General features: G+C 34.2%; 1 protein-coding gene across 4 annotated transcripts in view; it reads right to left on the reverse strand.

Moving 5' to 3' along the window:
• The window catches only part of LOC132948917 (serine/threonine-protein phosphatase 4 regulatory subunit 1-like), a 29,432-nt gene extending 8,987 nt beyond the window's left edge, over positions 1-20,445 (reverse strand). The window contains exons 1-7 of one of the 4 annotated variants that reach the window (XM_061019611.1): positions 19,458-20,445; positions 14,557-14,713; positions 2,390-2,499; positions 2,178-2,317; positions 1,976-2,122; positions 456-626; positions 79-374 (exon numbers count right to left, since the gene is read on the reverse strand). In XM_061019611.1, the coding sequence (XP_060875594.1) occupies positions 79-374; positions 456-626; positions 1,976-2,122; positions 2,178-2,317; positions 2,390-2,499; positions 14,557-14,713; positions 19,458-19,530 (1,094 nt within the window). In that variant the 5' untranslated portion in view covers positions 19,531-20,445. Of the gene's footprint in view, positions 1-78; positions 375-455; positions 627-1,975; positions 2,123-2,177; positions 2,318-2,389; positions 2,500-9,206; positions 9,997-10,082; positions 10,616-14,556; positions 14,714-19,457 lie in introns of those variants that run through there. The other 3 variants (XM_061019614.1, XM_061019612.1, XM_061019613.1) reach the window with 3 other exon arrangements.
• Positions 20,446-20,691: the final 246 nt, after the last annotated feature.

A 20,691-nucleotide genomic window follows, 5' to 3' on the forward strand; every position in this document is an offset into this window, starting at 1 on the left:
GATGGGGACTTTTCTAAAGCCAGGAATAGATCTATGCATATGTGTGTATAAATTATTTATATTTGAAATTGAACTTACGTAATATAATGTAAATCATCAGTGAAATTACTGACCATCATCAGAATTAAAGTGCGTGTAGTGACCAATGATGTAACAGCAGGACTTGCATATGTAGTAATCAATGGACCTAAGTTTTCTAATGCTGTCTGCCGTACAAATTTACAACTGTCACTAAGTAATCGTCCAGCTGCATCAGTAATTGGCCCTTGCCTCAAAGCATCATCACAACATACTGATAATGGAGTAATAATATCAGCACATGTTTTCCGAATAGTGCCCACACGGTCATTACACATCTCAAAATAACGAGGCAACTATAAAAACAAAATAAATTAAGATAATTAAACACAAAAAAACTTTACATAATGTTAAATACTAAAAACAAAATAGCTTACCAATACTTTGATTTTATGGTCTATATCCAATGCATGGCCAAGTTCAGGAAAACTCAATAAAGCAGCGAGTCTGACATATATACAATCACTATGGCTTTTGTTGATTAAGAAAGGCAATACAGTTTTGCACAGCACATTGTCATTTATTTTCAGAACAATTTTTCCTACTAACTGGTAAAAAAAAAAAAAAAAAAATATATTAGTAATAGGCAGGTAATGACTTTTTGTTTTAAATTAAAAATAATTTAAAATTAAAAAAACATCTTTATATAAATATTAAGTATAAACAACATTTTGATAATTTGAACAAAAAAAATATAGATTGTAGAAATTGCAGTGCTCATACAAAGCTGGCTGTGATACGATATTAATTGAATTTAAAATGAAAACCAGAACGTTTCACAACCACTTTGACGAGAACCACAATTCCTCAGTTATCAATGAAATGAAGGCTGATCCATGAAGAAATCTCAACTCGTAACGCTCATCAAAGCTGGCTGTGATATGACTCAATATACCAACATTTCACAGTTACTTTGTGAGCATCTCAAGCCAATGAGTTTTTGATTTGAAGACTACGATTAGCCGCCAAAATTGTCAAAAACGGCTGTGATATGAATATAAATATCAACACGTCACATCCGATTTGACCATTTGGACGCCTTCGAATTATTATCATTCTGGAATAATCAATACATTTAAAATTATAATAAGTGTTAACTCTAATAATAATTAAAATATTGATAAGACGTTTGTCTTATCTATATAATGTACCTTACGAATAAAAATAAGATTTTAATGCATACATGTAGCAATACATTTATTTTATATTACCGACTGCTTGTAATTTTTGATTAAAAGTATATATTAAGACTATAAATAAACAATAAATACTTTAATATAATCATATCCGTTTTTTTTAAAATTATTATTCCTAGGCCTTTCTACAAAATGTATGAGTTTATATCAACAATGCATACATACTATTTATATTAAAATTCAAAATATAAACAAAAAAAAAAGAACAAATTATTTTAAACAATATTAATAATTTAATTAAAATAGTAAAGAAAAAACACAATTCTAATTCTAATCATCATAGATAAAATGATGGCCGATCAGTCGATTGTACCACACACATCGGCTCATCAAAGTGGCTGTGATATGAACAGTAAAAAAAAACACTTCACATCCATTTTGACGGCCTATGTTGGGCATTAGGTAGATTTGAAAACGGTTGACCAATATCGATCCGGTGCTCATCAAAGCTGGCTGTGATAGTCAAAAAAAATGAACACTCTACGACAGCCCGCTTTGACGGCAACAGATCGACTCCAAAGGCAAGCAAATTTGCTGTCGTTTAAAATCGATGCAACATGAAAGACAAGATAGTGAGACAATCTTAAATATACCACATCTCACTACCCATGTCTTTCAACAGGCAACGATCACATTATCAAAATGGCATTTTTCTTTAAATATATATAGGTATAAACAAAGAAAGAATCACAATTATTTACCGTAACAATGTTATTTTGTACATGGAGATCATCTGTGGAATTGGCCGCTAATATAAGTGCTGGACACACAATGTCTTCAACGGTCTTGTTGTTGATCACACCTTTACTTATAATGTAAGTGAGAACCATCTGAGCACGCATTATTACCTATTCCAAGAAAAATATTATTCATTATTCATTTTAAGATATTATATCAATGTACCTGTTCTGCTGGGTCAGATAATGCTTTGATAATAGCTGGGAGTAAGAAAGAATGTATGTAAGATCTGAGGTTCTCGTGTTGGTGAAAAACTGTGCATAAATAACCAACAGTACTGACCGTGTCGAACCGCATCAGCTTGTCTGTAAATATATTTGTTTTAAAATTTTAAATCAAGATTCCGTAGTATCCTTTACATTAAAGAAAAAAAATACCTTCGTCTTTTGTCATTTTTTCTATCACTGTGAGTATGTCCGGAATCATTTCTAAATGATCCTTTATCACAAATTTCATACAGCATGATATATATTTTGGAGTGGTATTCCTGTTAACAAACAATTATGATATGGATAAAAAAAAAAAAAAACATTAAAAAGATAGCCTTATGAAATAATACATTATTTAATATAAATGAGTCATACAGAAAATTCATCACTGCAATTTCTTCATTATAACATAAAATATACAATGTGTCAAATGCTTATTATTAGGTTATGTTTCATTGAAGACATATCAACCATTCAATTCACTTTTCAAATTAAATAAATTTTATAGAAGTTTTTGAATATAAACTTCGAAAATAATATTAATGTATGGTATAAAGGTATTCAGGGTACATACCACACTATATTTATATGGGATTTGACAATTTTACATTGAAATTACACTTAGAAATATTAAATCATTGATACATCTCCTTAAATAAACGTATATTTACCCAATACTTAATATTTTAATGATCTAATCTAGGAAAAAAAATCCCCAAAGCAATAGAATTTGTTAATCTATTTTATTAGAACATTTTATTAGAAATTGATTACTTGAATGATAGTTATTATATTATTTTAATATTGATAAATAGGTACCTACATTATATTGCTATATAAATATTTATTTATAAACGGATAGGTATACACTTTGGTAATAAAAATTGAAAGTACAGTAAGTTGTATCTCAATTTGACAAATATTATACTGAAATTAAATTATATTATATTATAAATGAGATAATATTTTTAAAACTAATCGTATTCCTGTTTATGAATCCTGACATCTTAAATGATTTTAGAACTAAAGTATTAAGATGTAATATACTACAATCATCAATTTTATAATTAAAAGTAATAACTAATAACATTATCTAGACGAAAAAAGTAATAACACCGCAATTACTTATATTTAGTGGGAGGTAGTTTCAACGACTATATAAGAAACAAATTTGTTTGGATTTTACTGTAAAATTAAAGTATGATTTAATAGTCAATCATATTAAAAAGCCAACCCCAAAAATTATTTCTATATACGCCACTGGAGTGAATTGACTTCTTATAAAATTATTTAAAGTTAAGATTATCATCTAGGCATTAAATTATATTTTAATTTTAAAGCGGGTTAGAGTATTTTATAATGTACAATTATATATAAATATTTGCTTTGGGGATTTTGTATATTTTTCCGATTACCAATGAACAATGTTAAACAATTAGGGAACAGGTAGACACTTTCAAAAATATAGTTTTAATTATAAACATAGCACCTATAAGTACCTACCTAATATTTATTTATTCATATATATGTCACATCCAATTCATGAAATGTATCCATTTAGTGAAAATTACGTTTTACTACACTATATGGACAATTTGTTGACCTTTTCATGAAGTGGATGAAATTCATTTTATCCACATTCTGTAATATTACTATTTATATATACGAGTATTTTTGATATTGGGTTATTGTACGATTAGCACTAGGTAATCGTGTATAATATGATAATAATTAAATAATATAATATAGGTAACCTTAAACAATGAAGTATAAAAATTAAATTAAAAGTTTTCTTAAACTTTATTTTATATTTTATTATTTATTTTTACATAGTTCAGAGTTATGGCAATGACTATTGCACAACATTTTTTTTTAAAGCAGGCACATCTTGATGTAATATTACTATTATATACGAGTATTTTTGATATTGGGTTATTGTACGATTTGCATTTGGTAATTGTGTATAAAATAAATATATAAGTTGCTTGATATAATTTGTAACTTGTACACTATATAAACTGGTTCGTCAGTCGATCGGGTAATTTCAAGATAAGATATCAAATAATTGAAAATGATTGTACAGATACATAGTAATATACAGATAGTGTACGATCCCAAAATCCCGTTGACAATAATGTGTCAGTCTGTTTTATACCAGTTAATGGTAATAGTTGCTAGTAACACGTTATTTTATATAATATGAAAAAGTATTATTTTATGAGAAGTTATAAGAATATTATGCTACGAAGCCGAATAAAAAACATAATACTTTTTCCATATTATATAAAATAATGTGTTACTAGCAACTACTACCATCAACTGGTATAAGACAGACTGACACATTATTGTCAACGGGACTTTGGGATCGTACATTATCTGTATATTACTATGTATCTGTACAATCATTTTCAATTATTTGATATCTTATCTTGAAATTACCCGATCGACTGACGAACCAGTTTATATAGTGTACAAGTTACAAATTATATCAAGCAACTTATATATTTATTTTATACACAATTACCAAATGCAAATCGTACAATAACCCAATATCAAAAATACTCGTATATAATAGTAATATTACATCAAGATGTGCCTGCTTTAAAAAAAAATGTTGTGCAATAGGCATTGCCATAACTCTGAACTATGTAAAAATAAATAATAAAATATAAAATAAAGTTTAAGAAAACTTTTAATTTAATTTTTATACTCCATTATTTAAGGTTACCTATATTATATTATTTAATTATTATCATATTATACACAATTATCTAGTGCAAATCGTACAATAAGCCAATATCAAAAATACTCGTATATATAAACAGTAATATTACATGAAATTTACAATGAATTTCATCCACTTCATGAAAAGGTCAACTAATTGTCCATATAGTGTAGTAAAACGTCATTTTCACTAAATGGACACATTTCATGAAGTGGACTTCCACTTCATGAAATGAGCGATTTCACTAAGTGAATGCGACATATACATATATATATAGATACACAAGTCCAAGCCCACAATATCAGAATACGTGCGTTAAAATAACAAATAAATATTTTATTTACGTAAAATTTGCCTTTTTTTTTAGTTTTAAATTATCAATAAAATTGTTAAAGTAAGAGGAGTAAAACTTTTGATGACATGATGATCATTAGTTGAAAAGTTTAAATGGAAAAAATCAAATCTATAATTAGTAGGCACTTGCGTGAAATCATTTTGCATTATAAGTTTTAAATAGTTTTATTAATTTTAATTTTAAAATTTAGAGAAACTTATTGAAGTACCTATATAAAATACAATTTGTGTATAAAAATAGTAGATATTAAATAAAAAAGTAATAAACTCATAAGTTAAAGTAATAAATAAGTTCACAAAGATTGTGATTCTTTTATTTTGCTTTATTTTCAAAATTGTTAAGAGGACCTCCATCCGCATGATATGACGTTGTCTCCGTTTTACACACATACGACATTGCAAATTTCCGTTAACCAGTTTCAATAGTGTTGCGTTATAGAACATTATCTGTGTTCTCTCAAGTCGTTTTTTTTACGATATATTAGTTAAAAAGTGAACTCACTTAAAATGTTGTAAAAAACCGATAGAGATAACACAACACAGATAATGTTCTTGCCTAATGGTTTGATAATAGGTTTTTATAATTCACTCTAATATCAAAACTAACAGGTAAAACAACGTCCTTTTTATAAATAAAATGTTTTGAATTACGACAAAAAAATGACAATTTAAATTTTGGTTTACTACCGGACAAATTTGAATAAAAAGCAACTAATGGCATTTGATTTTAGGTAAACTAGCTGAATAACCCGGCGTTTCCAGGTAAAAAAATTGTGATTAATTTAGGCGTAATTCGCTGGGGCCGCTGTCCAAATGGAAGCAAAATCATATTATATTTTCATTTTTAGCCATCCCGCGTGGAGTTGCCCGTGAGTTATTGTTATTATTATCGGGTAAGCAATTTACCTGCGTTAGGTTGCAGAAAAAATGAAGTGGGTAATAAAACATAGCCTATAGCTTTGTAGTTGAAAAAAATGTTTATACAGTGTACCTAAAATAGTATTGAAGTCATAGTTGATCATACCGGATTTTTAGGAGTATTTAATATGTATATATTAAATTTTATTTTTACGGACTAATCGGCGTAATTGTACGTAGGTTTGTGAAATAACTCACATAGTATGTAACCTGCGACCAAAGGCAACTATTAATAAACAAAAAAAAAGTTTCAATTTCCACCGTGAATCTTAAGATCCCTGTTTAACCACCTCTTTAAAATATGAATATCAGAGTCTTTTCTTATTGTACATCTAGATCATTAGAGACACCACTTTTCCAAATATGAAGTTCGTACGTTTTGTATTTTAAAACGTATGTTGTATATTTAAATTAGATATTGCTTGATAGATGACGCCACTGTTGTATTCTTACAACCCCTTATTTTCACTTTTAGGGGTTGAATTTCCAAAAATCTTTTCTTAGCGGTTGCCTACGATAATAGCTCTCTGTATGCCAATTTCCACTAGATTCATCCAGTGGTTCTGGCTAGGCGATGATGAATAAGTCTATCGATTTTTTCCATGTTTACCTCTTTTAACACCCGTAGGGGTTGAATTTTGAAAAATCCTTTCATAGTTTGTGTCTACATGACAAAACAAAACTACTGGCCAAATTTCAAAGTCGTGGCTTCAGCGGTTCCGGCTAGGCGATGATGAATCACTCAGGACAAGTCATTTTGTATATATATAATATATATAGATAGAATAAAATATGAAATATGTCAATTCCAAAACGGATATTTCGAAAACTCCTGCAACATTTCGATCAATCGGGGCGGAAATACATTTTCGATTTCGTTATGTTAACGCGTCATTTCAACCGGTGGGCGTTGTTGATGGCCAAACTATAAAATTACGTATGATCGATATAAATAAAATACGTGTCACGTATGAAAATGTTCGAAATGAGAAATGACTAACGAGGAACGACGAACACCGATTGATAAAATATGAATCATCGGTAAACATTATTGCCACCCCATGTGTTATAGGGTTAAAACCACAAATCACATCGATTGGAAATCTGAATAGGACGTAATTTTCATCAATACCACGGTGTTAATAATAACCAAGTAACCGCAAGTAACTTAGTAAACAGTGCGATAATTTTAACACAAATCAGGGAATATTTCTGTTTTACTGGATACCCTTTCTTGTGCAATATTTTTTGTTTTGATGTACCTAGGTAGACTATACGTACTGTATAGAGTTAAAAACTATACAGCATGCTGAAAACGATGGAGAAGTCAGAATTTGGCGATGGAGAAATCCGAGATCCACCTAAGGTGATTTTACATAGCAAGTTGAGGAATGTTTTGGATTTGTCCATGTAATAATTACATAAATTTGATCATTATTACTATAGGTTAGATTTTTAAATACTATAACTTATAAGTATTAAATAACTAAAGCTATTTTAAATGTTTAAATATTATATCGACCGGATTATTCACCATGTATTGAGTAGTCTTGAGTATACGAAGACCAGGAGGGATCCGAGAGTGAAAGGGAAAAAATATAATAATATAACGTCACGTCGGCAACGTTTACATTTTTAGGGTGTGGTGGGCGTTCTAAACATAATAATAATAACAACGCGTAGAAACAGGGGTTGAGATATGTAATATGTATTGTGTGTATGCGGTACGTTCCTGATCGTAATAATTTTCTCTCACGACGACTACAACACACACTCAGTCTAAACGTCCGCAGCACACACACGCACAGGACTACCAACCAACCCGCACTGGAAAGGGGGAGAGCGAGCCCGCGAGTCAGACAGCGAGCGAATGCAACGCGGTGCACATTTGAACCGAATTACATCAACAAAAGGACAGCACCTCGCCGGCGACTGTAAAACCCATGCTGGGAGACGGAGGAGGGGCATAAGAGGACATGCCGCCGACGGGCCGGTTCAAGGTCAACGGCTCTAAATTAAACGCGGACGAAAGAAATATAGGATGATCATAATATATTATTATTCCCAAGTCATCGTCGGAGAACGCACTTCTGCCGACGTAACAACGATAATATTATTAGTTTTAACGGAAAAAGCGCGCACGTGGTTTACTTATTTGATATAATAACAATAATCATCAGCGAACGTAGACGACAAGTATTTTTGTCCCACACTTACGAACAAGTGTGGAGACGTTTTGTGCGTGATATAAAAATGTAAAGGCGCACACGACGATATTCGAAGTGTGCGTATAATGTACTACATAGTACATACTGTTTACACGCGGGTCGTCTACGCGACAACACACGCACACATGATTTTCAAGTTCAAAATCGCAGCGCTATTCATGCTCGCACGCGGCTGTTAAGAGACATTGGCGACCGTGATCTGCTGCGCGCGCACATTGGCGAAAACAAAACGTTTCCACCGTAAAATGATACTATCGTTTTGTAGTAATAAATACGTATATAGTAGTACGCACATTTAAGAGTACGAAACACGACAACGATAAAATATCTGTCCGTCTGTCTTTACGACTGAAGTATAGAAGGGGTGGTTTCAGAGGTCATAGAAACGGGTAACGATGATGATGATGACGACGATAATAATAATAAAGTCGTCGGGCGTTGTCGTAAAACATTCCCGTCGATAATAATAGTAGTCGGTAGTCACTACTCACTACCGGGGGGATGACACTGACACACGGAATCCCTGCGCGATCGATAGTTATTTTTCTCCCTCCAATAGCACGTCGCCGCCGTTGCCCCTGGTCCCCGCCACCGACAACCCAAACGCACTACTACAACCATGACCGCACGAGGCCGTCGTAGTACACGAGCTTTCAGCGTGGGCAATTCTCCGCGACAACCACCTAACGTGAACTAACCGTAATATTATTTTCGATCAACACCGACCAAGTGGAGGGTAGTATATCTAAGAATTACGAACTTATTTTCGAGTTTTTTTTCTCCTTTATTAATCCTTTTAAATTCGTTGCCGGCAGAGCGAACCACGTGGTAAGACGGCGATGTTTTTCGCTTCGGACGCCATCCGAGTGATAGTGGTGAAGCCGCGGAACACTGCAGGAATGTCGTGTGCGAGTGCAACTGGCCATCTGCGTGGCGCGTCAAGAGAATAAAAATGTTTTGTTTTAAAAAATAACGCGCGCGCCGCAAGCATCATACTTCCGGCGGCAGCTGCTGTGGCCTGAGCATTCGAACGATTTTCCATCCGGTTCTCGCGCGACGCACATGACGGCGACGACCGTATAATATAATTGTTTTCCCCTCAAACAGTGGCGGTAAGCGATGAAAAGGTCAAATCCGTCTGCAGCCACGGCGTGTAACACATGTGTGCGAGTTAGTCCCCCTCCACGTCAATGTTTTCATGTGTGCACGAGCACGCACGCACAAGCATATTTATTACGCACACGCACGCACATATATACAGCGATTCATTCATGAGGACTAACGATGAGGTGCGTTTTAGAAGGGGTCAGGAACGCTGCCGCCTCCTCCGTTTGGTTACTGGCTGCGGCGCACCGTCACAACAAACGAGCGAGTTCATTGTCGGCCGGTAGAGTTAGTTACTGCGTAGAAAAAAGTTAACAGTCACTCGGCCGCATCTCAACAGCAACACACACGACGTCCCGATCGAAAACCGTAACGGAAATTACGAAAGCCTCGTGCGCGCGTGGAAACCGTCTCGTAGCATTACACTACTATAGTGCTATATAGAACTAAGCCGGAAATCTAGAGCGGGGCGAGGAGAAAAACGCGGGAAACGCGGTACCCGAAGTGTGTGAATAAGACTTCGACTCCTTACCTTGCCGGACACGAGTGTATCGATTACCGCGCAATCACCCATCGAACTCTGCAACTGGTCCTGATGCAAGTTCATTTTCGCATGGAAAATCGAAATAACGATATATACGGAACAGACCGATATCGTTAACTTAAATAGCAACAGTACGGATAATAATTCAACAATTAAATAATAAAAACATTTTAAAACAAAAAATACAACCAAAAACTGACCGTAGTAAATATACGCACGAATTATCGGTAGAAAAACACGCGTGTACTGCAGCACACGGAGGTTTAGAGCGCGCGCGCGCACAGAGAAAGCGAAAAGGCGGCGCGACAAAACGGCACACACACACACGATTCGCGCGGACGGCACACACTACACTAGTACACTACAACTGCGACGCTATATGGCGGTGGTCGTGTGAATAACGAAGGCCGGCGGCGGCGGAGCGTACCGCCAGAAAGAGAAATGAGAAAGCGACCGACGCACACACACTCGCGGTGGAATGCGCGCACGCTCACGTGAACGAGTACAAAATATAAAAAAAAACCGTGCGACGCTTCTCCGACTGGTCGTACGTGTGCGTGCGTGAGCGGCTACGGGGGAAAAAAAACCAAACGAAATAAAAATATAAATGGGGACCGGGTCCAGTGGGACCAACGGCCGGGTATCCGGTGCGTCCACAGTGCCGCCAACGTGTGACGGTCGGGAAGCGGCGAACGAGCGCGCGTGCGCAAGAGAATGAGAAGGGCAAAATATACGTAACCGAGTACCCAATATCAAAATAAACACCGGTCGCGTATACGGGGCGGGGCCGCCCTTTTCAACCGGCGGTCAATGATAAACGGTGTGCGTGCGAAAACGCCCGGAAAATTAAGGGCGGCCGTCGCCCAACGCGCTTTCTCCACTGCGGAACGCTTTCAGCGGCACGCGTGCGGGGGAAATCGATTAATGGCACGCGACGACCGTGAAGAACACTCCACGAACGGCCGAACGGGATGCGCGCGTCTGCGTTCTTTGGAGGGACTCGCGAGCCGGTGGTAGGTAGTCGTGTTTTCCCCGTCCGGCCCCGCGACAAATCATTCGTGCGCGCCAAAGCTGATACTCTTTCATATTATTACTATCGTCTGTACTCCGTACTACCGTGTGGCGTGTGTACGACACACGCCGCTCGTACGCATAGTAAAGACGCACCACACAGCCGACTCACGGGGTTTATCCATTCATTTTGTATGTTATTTTATTTATATTTTTCAACGTCGTTTCCACACGGTTGTTGTCCGTCGTTTTGGTCTGGTCGGTTCTTTTAATCAGAACGTTAAAACTAATCACGCACGCGGGGCTTTATCGTATATAGGAACGTGCGGCGCCTCGTTTTGGCAGATGTCCAAAATCGGACGACGCATTTTTATTTTGTATTCGTTACGAATCAGAAATGCATTCAACGCCCGATAAACGAGAATTTAAATATTTTTAAAAAAACCTTATGTCCACAAAATGGTTTGGGTGTCGTATTATAGACTGATTTATATAATAGACATTTTGATTCATATTATGATTATAGATATTATAGATTAAGTAACCAATATATTATAAATAGGCATATTCATAATATTATGTTCGTCATATTGCGTACTACATCGTAAAAGGTTTTATGAAATTACACTATTATAAGTAAACAATACGTTATCGAAGAAAACGTTGATAGGTACCGATTTGTTATCGAAGGCAATCTCTTCCTATATAATATTCATTTTTTTTAAATATTTAAAACAGATTTTATTACATAAATGTTATACGTCATGGTTTTTTAACAGTTTATAAACTAATATGTGTGGCACAGTCGGTACACTCAACTGCAGAAATCTGTTGGCGTTGCTAGCTACCGGATGGGTGACCACCCGAGATTTTTAGCTACAAATCCTTACCACACATACAAACGTGTTTCAACCAACCGCTCCTCCTCCCTACAAACAAAAAACAGCTAATGGCCATAGTTGCCGGGTTTAAGCTCAATAAAAAAAAAAATAATAATATGTTAATGATTCAAACTGTATAATTTATTTATTTAAATAATGATTATAGTATTATATATTATACTTTGGGTAGTTAATTGATCAATCAGTATGAATATTACTGATCCATTTTTTTTTTTACCAAAGAATCTTGAGTACAATACGAGAATAATCTCGAGTGAATTAAGTGTTGGAAATAATACTAGTAAAAGTAGGTGTAATAAACACACTTAAAATTATTTTAAAAACATCAATTACCCAATTTAAATTAATACTGATGTATCATCATACTTGAAATAAAGTACACATCATGTTTAGATAACAATAATACATAATTGTATGCATACATATATTATATCAATGGAAGTAAAAAAAATATTTAAATAAATAAAAATACTTATTTCTTTGTTTGAAGAGTGCACATTGACGATGATCGGATTGGAATTTTTTTACTAACAAGAACATAAATATTTACAAGAACAAAAAAAAACAATATCTCCAAAATATTTTGAAACAAACATTAACGTGTAGTAATTGATTTAATAGAAATTATAAGGTTTTAAAAATATACATAGGCAACAAAAATATTTTTTTAAATGTATCACATGTTCACAAAATATATAGATTTTCATATAGAAATATTTCAACAACATGTTAAGAAACTTGAGAATGCTTTACCCAGTCGACACTCAAGTATGCAAAATAATTTAGCCTGTAACAATGCACGGAGTTATTGGAAAGACTAGCCGATATATTGTTAAATCAAGCTACTCGACTCCAAGAATATTTTTAACAAAGATATACATTAAAAAAAAGGATTGAAACCGAGATTCAACAACCAGTTATTGGTTTTAATGAATAGGCGCGATTTTTATTTATATGTATTATTTTTCAAATAGTATTTTATATTTTTTTAAATATTCTGTATAAATTGACCGTTAAATTTATTTATTTAAACAAACAAAATAATAACATTATAATAATACATTAGCAATCGCTAAATAGTAAATACCTAAAAATTTCGTTTATTTCGTGTCCATCATGAAGTCGCCAATTTAAACAATAGTTATTTATAAAAGGAAAAATAAGTTCATTACAGACTCTGCAGAAAATTTATTTCTGTTTAGCTGTTATGCTATGACGTATTGACCTACTTTATTTATATGCCAAATGATGCTAAGACTACTGACACACTGGTCAAACAAAGTTTTTAATTCCCCGAATTCGTTCTTCGCACCTTCATGGTCACACCAATCATTCACGGCATGTAATAATAGACGTAATAAATGTATAAGTGCTTGTTTGGTTAGGTTGGTTAGGCTCTTATTAGGAATATAGATTCTTACTAATTTATACATAATAATTAATAATATGTACAGCCGTACAGGTATTAAAGCTACTGAAATTGTTATTGTTAATTAAATTGTTTTATTCGAATTAATTTTAGTAACACAACCATTAACAACATATTTACAATAACACACTGTAATAAATTTTACCCTGCATTCCAAATTTCAAAAAATGTGCTAAGATTAAAATATGAGCTTGATATTCAAATTAAATAAAATATGAATGAAAAAGAATAACGCTGTTTAAAATATTTTATATGGATTTTGTTTCATTTAAAAACTTAATACAGTAGGTTTAATATAGGTCTTTTAAGTAATTGAATTTTATTGTTTTAAATCGTAATGTAGCGGACGTTAACTGTGCAAAGGAACAAAGTGGCAATAGTACCAGACAGGAAGTAAGAGTTGATGTGTCTAGCTATTTATAGAATGGCCAGGCACACACTTTGCAGTTTGAAATGAGGTACCATATGACCAACACACTCTGATCGTATAATTACAATACGCTAACAACCACATGTCATGGGAATTATTGCGAAGAAGTTAAATCTTAGATATGTATTAATCACAAGTGGAAATTTCGAATTTTTTTAATTAGCAAAATTTCTCATCCGACTACGGGTCTCAGCCATTGGCAACGGGTGAAATTCTGCGATTTTATTTTAGCCCACTATAAAGGTATGGTATATTTGACTGTCTGGCAATAACAGTAGCCAGTTGGCACGAATAGTAGATTTTAAATTTAGACCACGGCTACAAAAGACCCCCATGATTATTCTTCGTGTACAACTACTCGAAACTTCTCAGCTAATGAAAGAAAATGTCTAAAAACTACATAGTTGCATGAACGTGATGCACCACGAGAGCTGAGAGGATACGATAGGGTCGAAAAAAAGCAATGTTTGTTTTTAATTCGAGGGGCGCAAACAGCTGCATTCTCGTGTACGTCTGTTTCCAAGAATAGTAGCAACTATCAACCCTCGATGAAAAAAAAAGCCAGGTGGTTAGGAGGACTCACAGGACTAACCCCCTCCCCCCATCGGTCGCCCCGCCAATTTAATACATTCCAACGGTATACAGAGCGATCCCGATGTAAAGTCGTCGGTTGTGATAATTTGATGTTACCTGATTTCTTCAGCAGACGCGTTGTACATCTGCTTGACGGTTTCGCTGGGCATGTTATCACTGTGTTGGTTACCTGCGAGATCGAATATTTCCATAGACTCGTCTTCGCCGGCCCCGTCGCTATTCTGGATCATCAATCTCTCTATGCCTGCTCCGACTGTAACGGAACAAAACGGGCCAAATATAATATCAATGATAATTTCCACAGATGTTTCTTTTTAAATTTTAAACTCAAAAAAACAATCGGTTGAGTTCGTCACTCAAGATTTAAAGGTTAACCTAATGAACAATAATTGCATTTATATTTATTTTCTATTTTTATTATTTTTAACCCCCCGTATACGTGACTACTGATCAGATGTACACAAACATACATCACACCACAGCTTGTGGACGATCAACGCAGCAGCGTTTGGGTGGTCAAACGAGTTTGCTGTGTGGTGATGAGCATGGCGCGCGGTGGAGCCAGACGATGAAGAGAGGCAGCCGGCTAGCCGAGCGACGTCTGCATGGTTCATTGATCGCCAAGGAAGCTATGAGCGCGCGCAATGCAACTACGGCGGCGGCGGCGCTTATACACCGAAGACGCACAACCGCACCACGTGTCATTCACATGGGGCCGCCGCCGCCGCCGCCTCTTCCAACCATTGTCGCTAAGGGCGTCGTCGGCACTCGACAGCGAATTCAAGAAGTTCGGGCCGAACACCGAATGGGGGAAAATAACATCCCGATCCGAAATATTATCTTCCCACACACAATATTAAACACATATTTTCGGGGACGCATTCCTCTCGGCCAATAATAATAATTAAGTTATCGAGAACACACACGCAACACTAACACCCCGAGCAAGGACCAGAAGCACAGCATCTACGTCGGCGGGTAAACAAGGGAAATGAATGCCAAGAATTTGTCCGACGGAAAACCGGTTTCGATTACTGTTAGTATATAAATACAATATTATGGTGTACAAATACACAACGCGGCAGTGGCGGCGATCGTCGATCCGCTGTGCGTCTTGTTTGTGTGTGCGACGTGCGTCGAGAATGGAGACCCAATTGGTCCAATCGGGGGGACGCGTTAAGCACGAATCCCGCGATGTAAACAATGCTCGTCGCGCGTTATATATACATTTTTTTATGTTTGTATACACACGCTATAACATTATTATGGTCCCGAGCAACTATTACACACTGCACGCACAAACATGAATAATATCAAACATATATTTTTATTTATTTTTACACTTCCCTGGCTCAGAGCAAGTACAAAGTTTGAACTGTTTGAAGACAACACATGCCTTGGATTGAGAATTGAGAAGACGGTTCAAAGCAAAATCAAATGGGTTACTACGTGGTTCTCCCTCGGACTCCTCCAATTATTGGTTAAAACAGAAATTTTTAGGAGATGGCATTTTCTTACGTATTAACTTAAAACACAGCTAAGAATGCTAAGATACCTACACATGTCACATAAAGAGTTAGTAACTTTGATTTAATTTAGCATATTTACTGTTTTTCACTCGTAAAGACGAGTGTAGAATATTTTACTAGTTTTCAGTTAATAACATATTTTACACAATTTTGCTATTATATTATTTATCTATAAAATAATTTTAAAATAATAATTGGATACTTTCTTTCTAATAAAATTATACAAATGATATTGAAGGAAGAAAATTAAAGAATAAACGCCAACAATCAACTATAAGTAATTTATATTAATTAATATAAATATATTTGATAATTGAAAATAAATTAAGAAAATCAAGGTACATTTTTTCTATCAGTATGAGGGTTAACTAATTTACCATAAAAATCAACAATTATATACAAAAATACACTATTAATGTATTAAGTATTTTTTTAGCAGCAACATTTTTTCTTGATTGTTTATTCTAACTGTCACTATTTTTAACGTATTTTCAGTTATTCAAAATATAATACTTCATGAAATATTTTTAGTATTTATTTATGAACAATTTTAAAACTCCTATAAGTACGTTTTAAAAACGAAGTGAGAAAGTGAATATTTATCGAGATATTTATATTCAATGAAATCCTTTAAAAGCATATCTTTAAAGATAAAAAATAATGATAAAAACTTAAAAATATATTTGGAAAAAATGGCTGGGAAAAGTGAACCGATAAAATGTGTGATGGTGTGAGTGTGGTCAGTGGTAAATAATAGGACTTAGTATGATTCAATTATTCAGAATATTGAACAAAAGATAATTACGACAAATAATTACTTCGCTTGAACATGGGAATTTAGGTAATGCAGTAATAATAAGAAAAAAATACGATTTAAAATAATATGAAATATTTTTGAACTATATTGAACTTTGATTTGTTGTAAACGTAATAAAACAATAAAACACGTCAAACAAATTCTTGTTACATTTACCAATCTGTTATAGATTCGTCTACATAATATAATTATTGTCTATATATATTAACTAAATTATTTATATAGAAAAAAATCCCAATTTTAACAACTTGTTATAAAAACCTAAATAGATGTAAAATTATCAAATAATCATTTGATTAATGTAGAAAACTAAAGACGTACCCAGGCGCGAACTGGTAAAAAAGGACACGGGATGCTACACAATTCCAAGAGCAAAAAACAAAAACTCTTGGGGAAAATTTAAAACATGTAGATTATTTATAAAATATTAATATATTTTATTTTGTTTTCAAAAATATTAAAAATTGAATATACCTTAGAAACGTAAATAAGTACCAAGTTATAAGTTATTTTGAAACTTTCAAAATTAATTAATTAATCTGCTGTTCATTAGGTGCTTTGAGTCTTTAAATATATAATAAATAATATTAGGCAAATATATTTTAGGGCAAAGGATGCTGTAGGATCCCACCATTCCAGCCAGTCCGCGCCTGGACACACAAGCTATGTATTAATATTAGATAGGTACTTATATTTTACTATCCATCTTATCCATCTATAACAACTACACTGGATCTAACTAATGAGAAATAACACAAGCAATTGAAAAATCTTACCATTTCTAGAAAAAAATATTAATATGTAACACCTATGTGATAGAACATAATGAATTTAACATTGTTATAAATTATAAGAAACAATATAAACTTGACAAAAAACAGGCTAAAAATGACAGCACTTTTTGATTTTTTGTAATTTGATTTTATTATACTTAATATTGAGTTTTGAAAAAATACAATCCTAGTATTTTCTAAACACTCCAAAATTCTTGTTGGTATAAATTGTATTTTAATAGTGATATTTAAGTGATACAAAAATATATACTTATAAGACAATATATGGAGTAAAATTTGAGTTTTAAAAGCCTAAAAATTAAATTTTAAAAAGCTACAACCGTTGTACTGTTGTTACAGCTTATTCAAATTATAACCAACCGAAATAACCATTGTTTGCAGCTAACTTTCATAATATAGTAACTATCACTTAAACAATCATTAAGTATATTGTAAAGACCAACTTATAAAAGGTGTATGTGTGCCTACCAACATATTATTTAACTTTGTAAATTACACCCATTGGCTGATACTGAATGATTCTTTACATAAAAAATTAAACCAGAATCATTAGAAAGTTTATCATTAATTTAAAACCTATAGTTATATTAATAATACAAATCCCTTAAACCTAGATTTATTAGGTACTGGACATAACTTATTTTTGAATACTCCTGTTAGATGTTTCAATTAACTGTTAAAAACATATGGTGTCAGGTAGTTAAGTATTAATTTTTATCGGGGTTCTAATTTATATATTCTAAAATTGTACAAATACTCAAGTACCTTTAGTTATCATTAAGTTACTAAAATTAAAATTAAAATATACAATATAGGTAATTAGGTAAAAATTAAAATGTTGTATTAGGTATGTACCTACAATGTTTATGACTTATGTATAATATACCTAGGTACTGCTTTCTAAGATACTCAAATAGTACCTATTCAATAGGAATATTTATTTACCAATATAATTAACATAATAGTTAGTTGGTTAATTCAAGCAAATTAGTAATAAAATTAGATGACATAGGTACCTAAATAGAATGGAATAGTCTGAAAGAATCTATTTTTTTAGTTCATATTTAAGTAATGCTGTTAAAATTTAAAATAATCACTGCATATATTATTTAGACTACCTAAATCAGAAATATTGAAGTACATTATGATTAACTAAAGATACTATAATTAGATATAAGTACATTTATTGAGAATACAAAAATAAACAGAATGTAATGTACACCTACCATCAAATTTATGATATTATGTAAGCTTAACTTTCATAAAGTAAATACCTAGGAAGGAACATAAGACGGTAAACAAATATGTTGTTTTTAAATAGTGTACCAAAAGATAGTCACGTATGTATACTTTGATATCCTAACACAAAAACATTTTCAAGTAGGTAATAAGAAATATCAGAATATATTAGTAGCCTTGATTCAAAACTATGGAAAGATGGCAATTAAATTAAAATAAATAGGTACCGAATTTATAAATGTATTTAGAGTCAAGTTAGATATATATACCTAATACAATGTAATGATCAAAATAATAACTGTAGTTTAGGTTAGGTACCTATGTAAGTATTAAATAGAATGTAATTTAGGCTTGAGTAGCTTGAATACTTAATTATATGTACGGTGCACCTACTATTTGAGCCAAAATGTGAATTAAAATGACCAAAATTGAACCGCCTGTAACAGACACTTCCAATATGAAATACTTAGTGAAAACATAAGACACGGATTTTAAGCAAGAACGAAATGTTGCAACTGCTGTTCAACAATTGTCATCGGGGTAAATGGGCGAATCTCGCCGACCAAAATAATAGGCAGCGATGTAAGAGCAAGAACAAGGCACGGGGCACGAATTTACCTTGGACAAACGATCCCAGGAACAGCGATCTCTTGTTGTTCTCCTGGAAAACCATGGCGGTAGCGTGGTGCATTTTGGGCGAGTGTGTGTGCGCACTGTGAAACGAATCCCGAATCAGATGGCAGGCCGATGTTGCGACCGAACCACCATGGACAGCGCGTTAAAACGTAACAGAGGCAATAATCGCCGTGGTCGTCACCAGTTGAAGCGGTCGCGGACGTGTGTAGGTATAACGAGTACGCGACCACGAACAGAGAAACCGCAACGGAATGATAAATATTTTAAACGATATTAAACAATGGGGCGGAAAAACGACATTAAAAAATAGAATATAAAAACCCAAAATGGAAATACAAAAATTGCGCGTGTTACAAACGATGCGTCGCACTATTATAACCGAAAACGTTTTACTACTATCACGACTACGACGATGACGGTATCGATTGTTGTTGGTGGTGGTGGCGGTGGCGGGGCACGGAGGAGCGGGCGAAATACGCCGTTACAACTCTCTGTCGGCGGCCTCAAGGGGGGGGATTTTTCGCGCGCGTGTAGTGCTTTCGACACACGCGTGACGATGGTCGTCGGGGCTCGATCGCTCGCTGGTTAAGACGTCACCTTCTGCATCAGCAGCTCCTTCGTCCGTCGTCGTTAACGCCACCACCTCCGTTCTCGCTTCGCTTGTGCCCGTCGAGTGCCGGAGACCGGAGTGCGTATCGGTCGGTCGGCCGGTGCCCCGCGTGATGTGCAGTTTTGCGAAAACAGACTCGGGCGCGCGATGTTATCTAGGTACTTGATCTTCGAGTCTCGCCTGGTCCGGTCGAATGGAAGCAAAACATCCACTGAAACTGACGGAGAGGAATAGAGAAAAAACTCTTAGGATATCATAAAATGATAAAAAATTTGTTACTCATGAAAAAAAATTGTTGTTTTATTACACGCACTATCGGCTTACACGCCGCGCGCCATAGCGTAAAACACCGTCAAAACAACGGATCGCAAACAAAGCGGACGCAGGCGGTCAACTGTCGTACGACAAATTACCAAGGAGATTGCGTGTGCGCGCGCGCGTCTAGTGTTTTCACTCGTTAACAGATGTCGCTCTAGTTATGATCTAAGCTATAATATGAGTATGCGCAAACCGATGGCAAAATCGATATATCGCTATATTGATACATCGATTTTTACAATATCGATAATCGATAATATTCCCCTAAAAACAACGATTTATCGATTA

This window comes from Metopolophium dirhodum, chromosome 7, assembly GCF_019925205.1.
Source record: "Metopolophium dirhodum isolate CAU chromosome 7, ASM1992520v1, whole genome shotgun sequence".
Taxonomy (NCBI): domain Eukaryota; kingdom Metazoa; phylum Arthropoda; class Insecta; order Hemiptera; family Aphididae; genus Metopolophium; species Metopolophium dirhodum.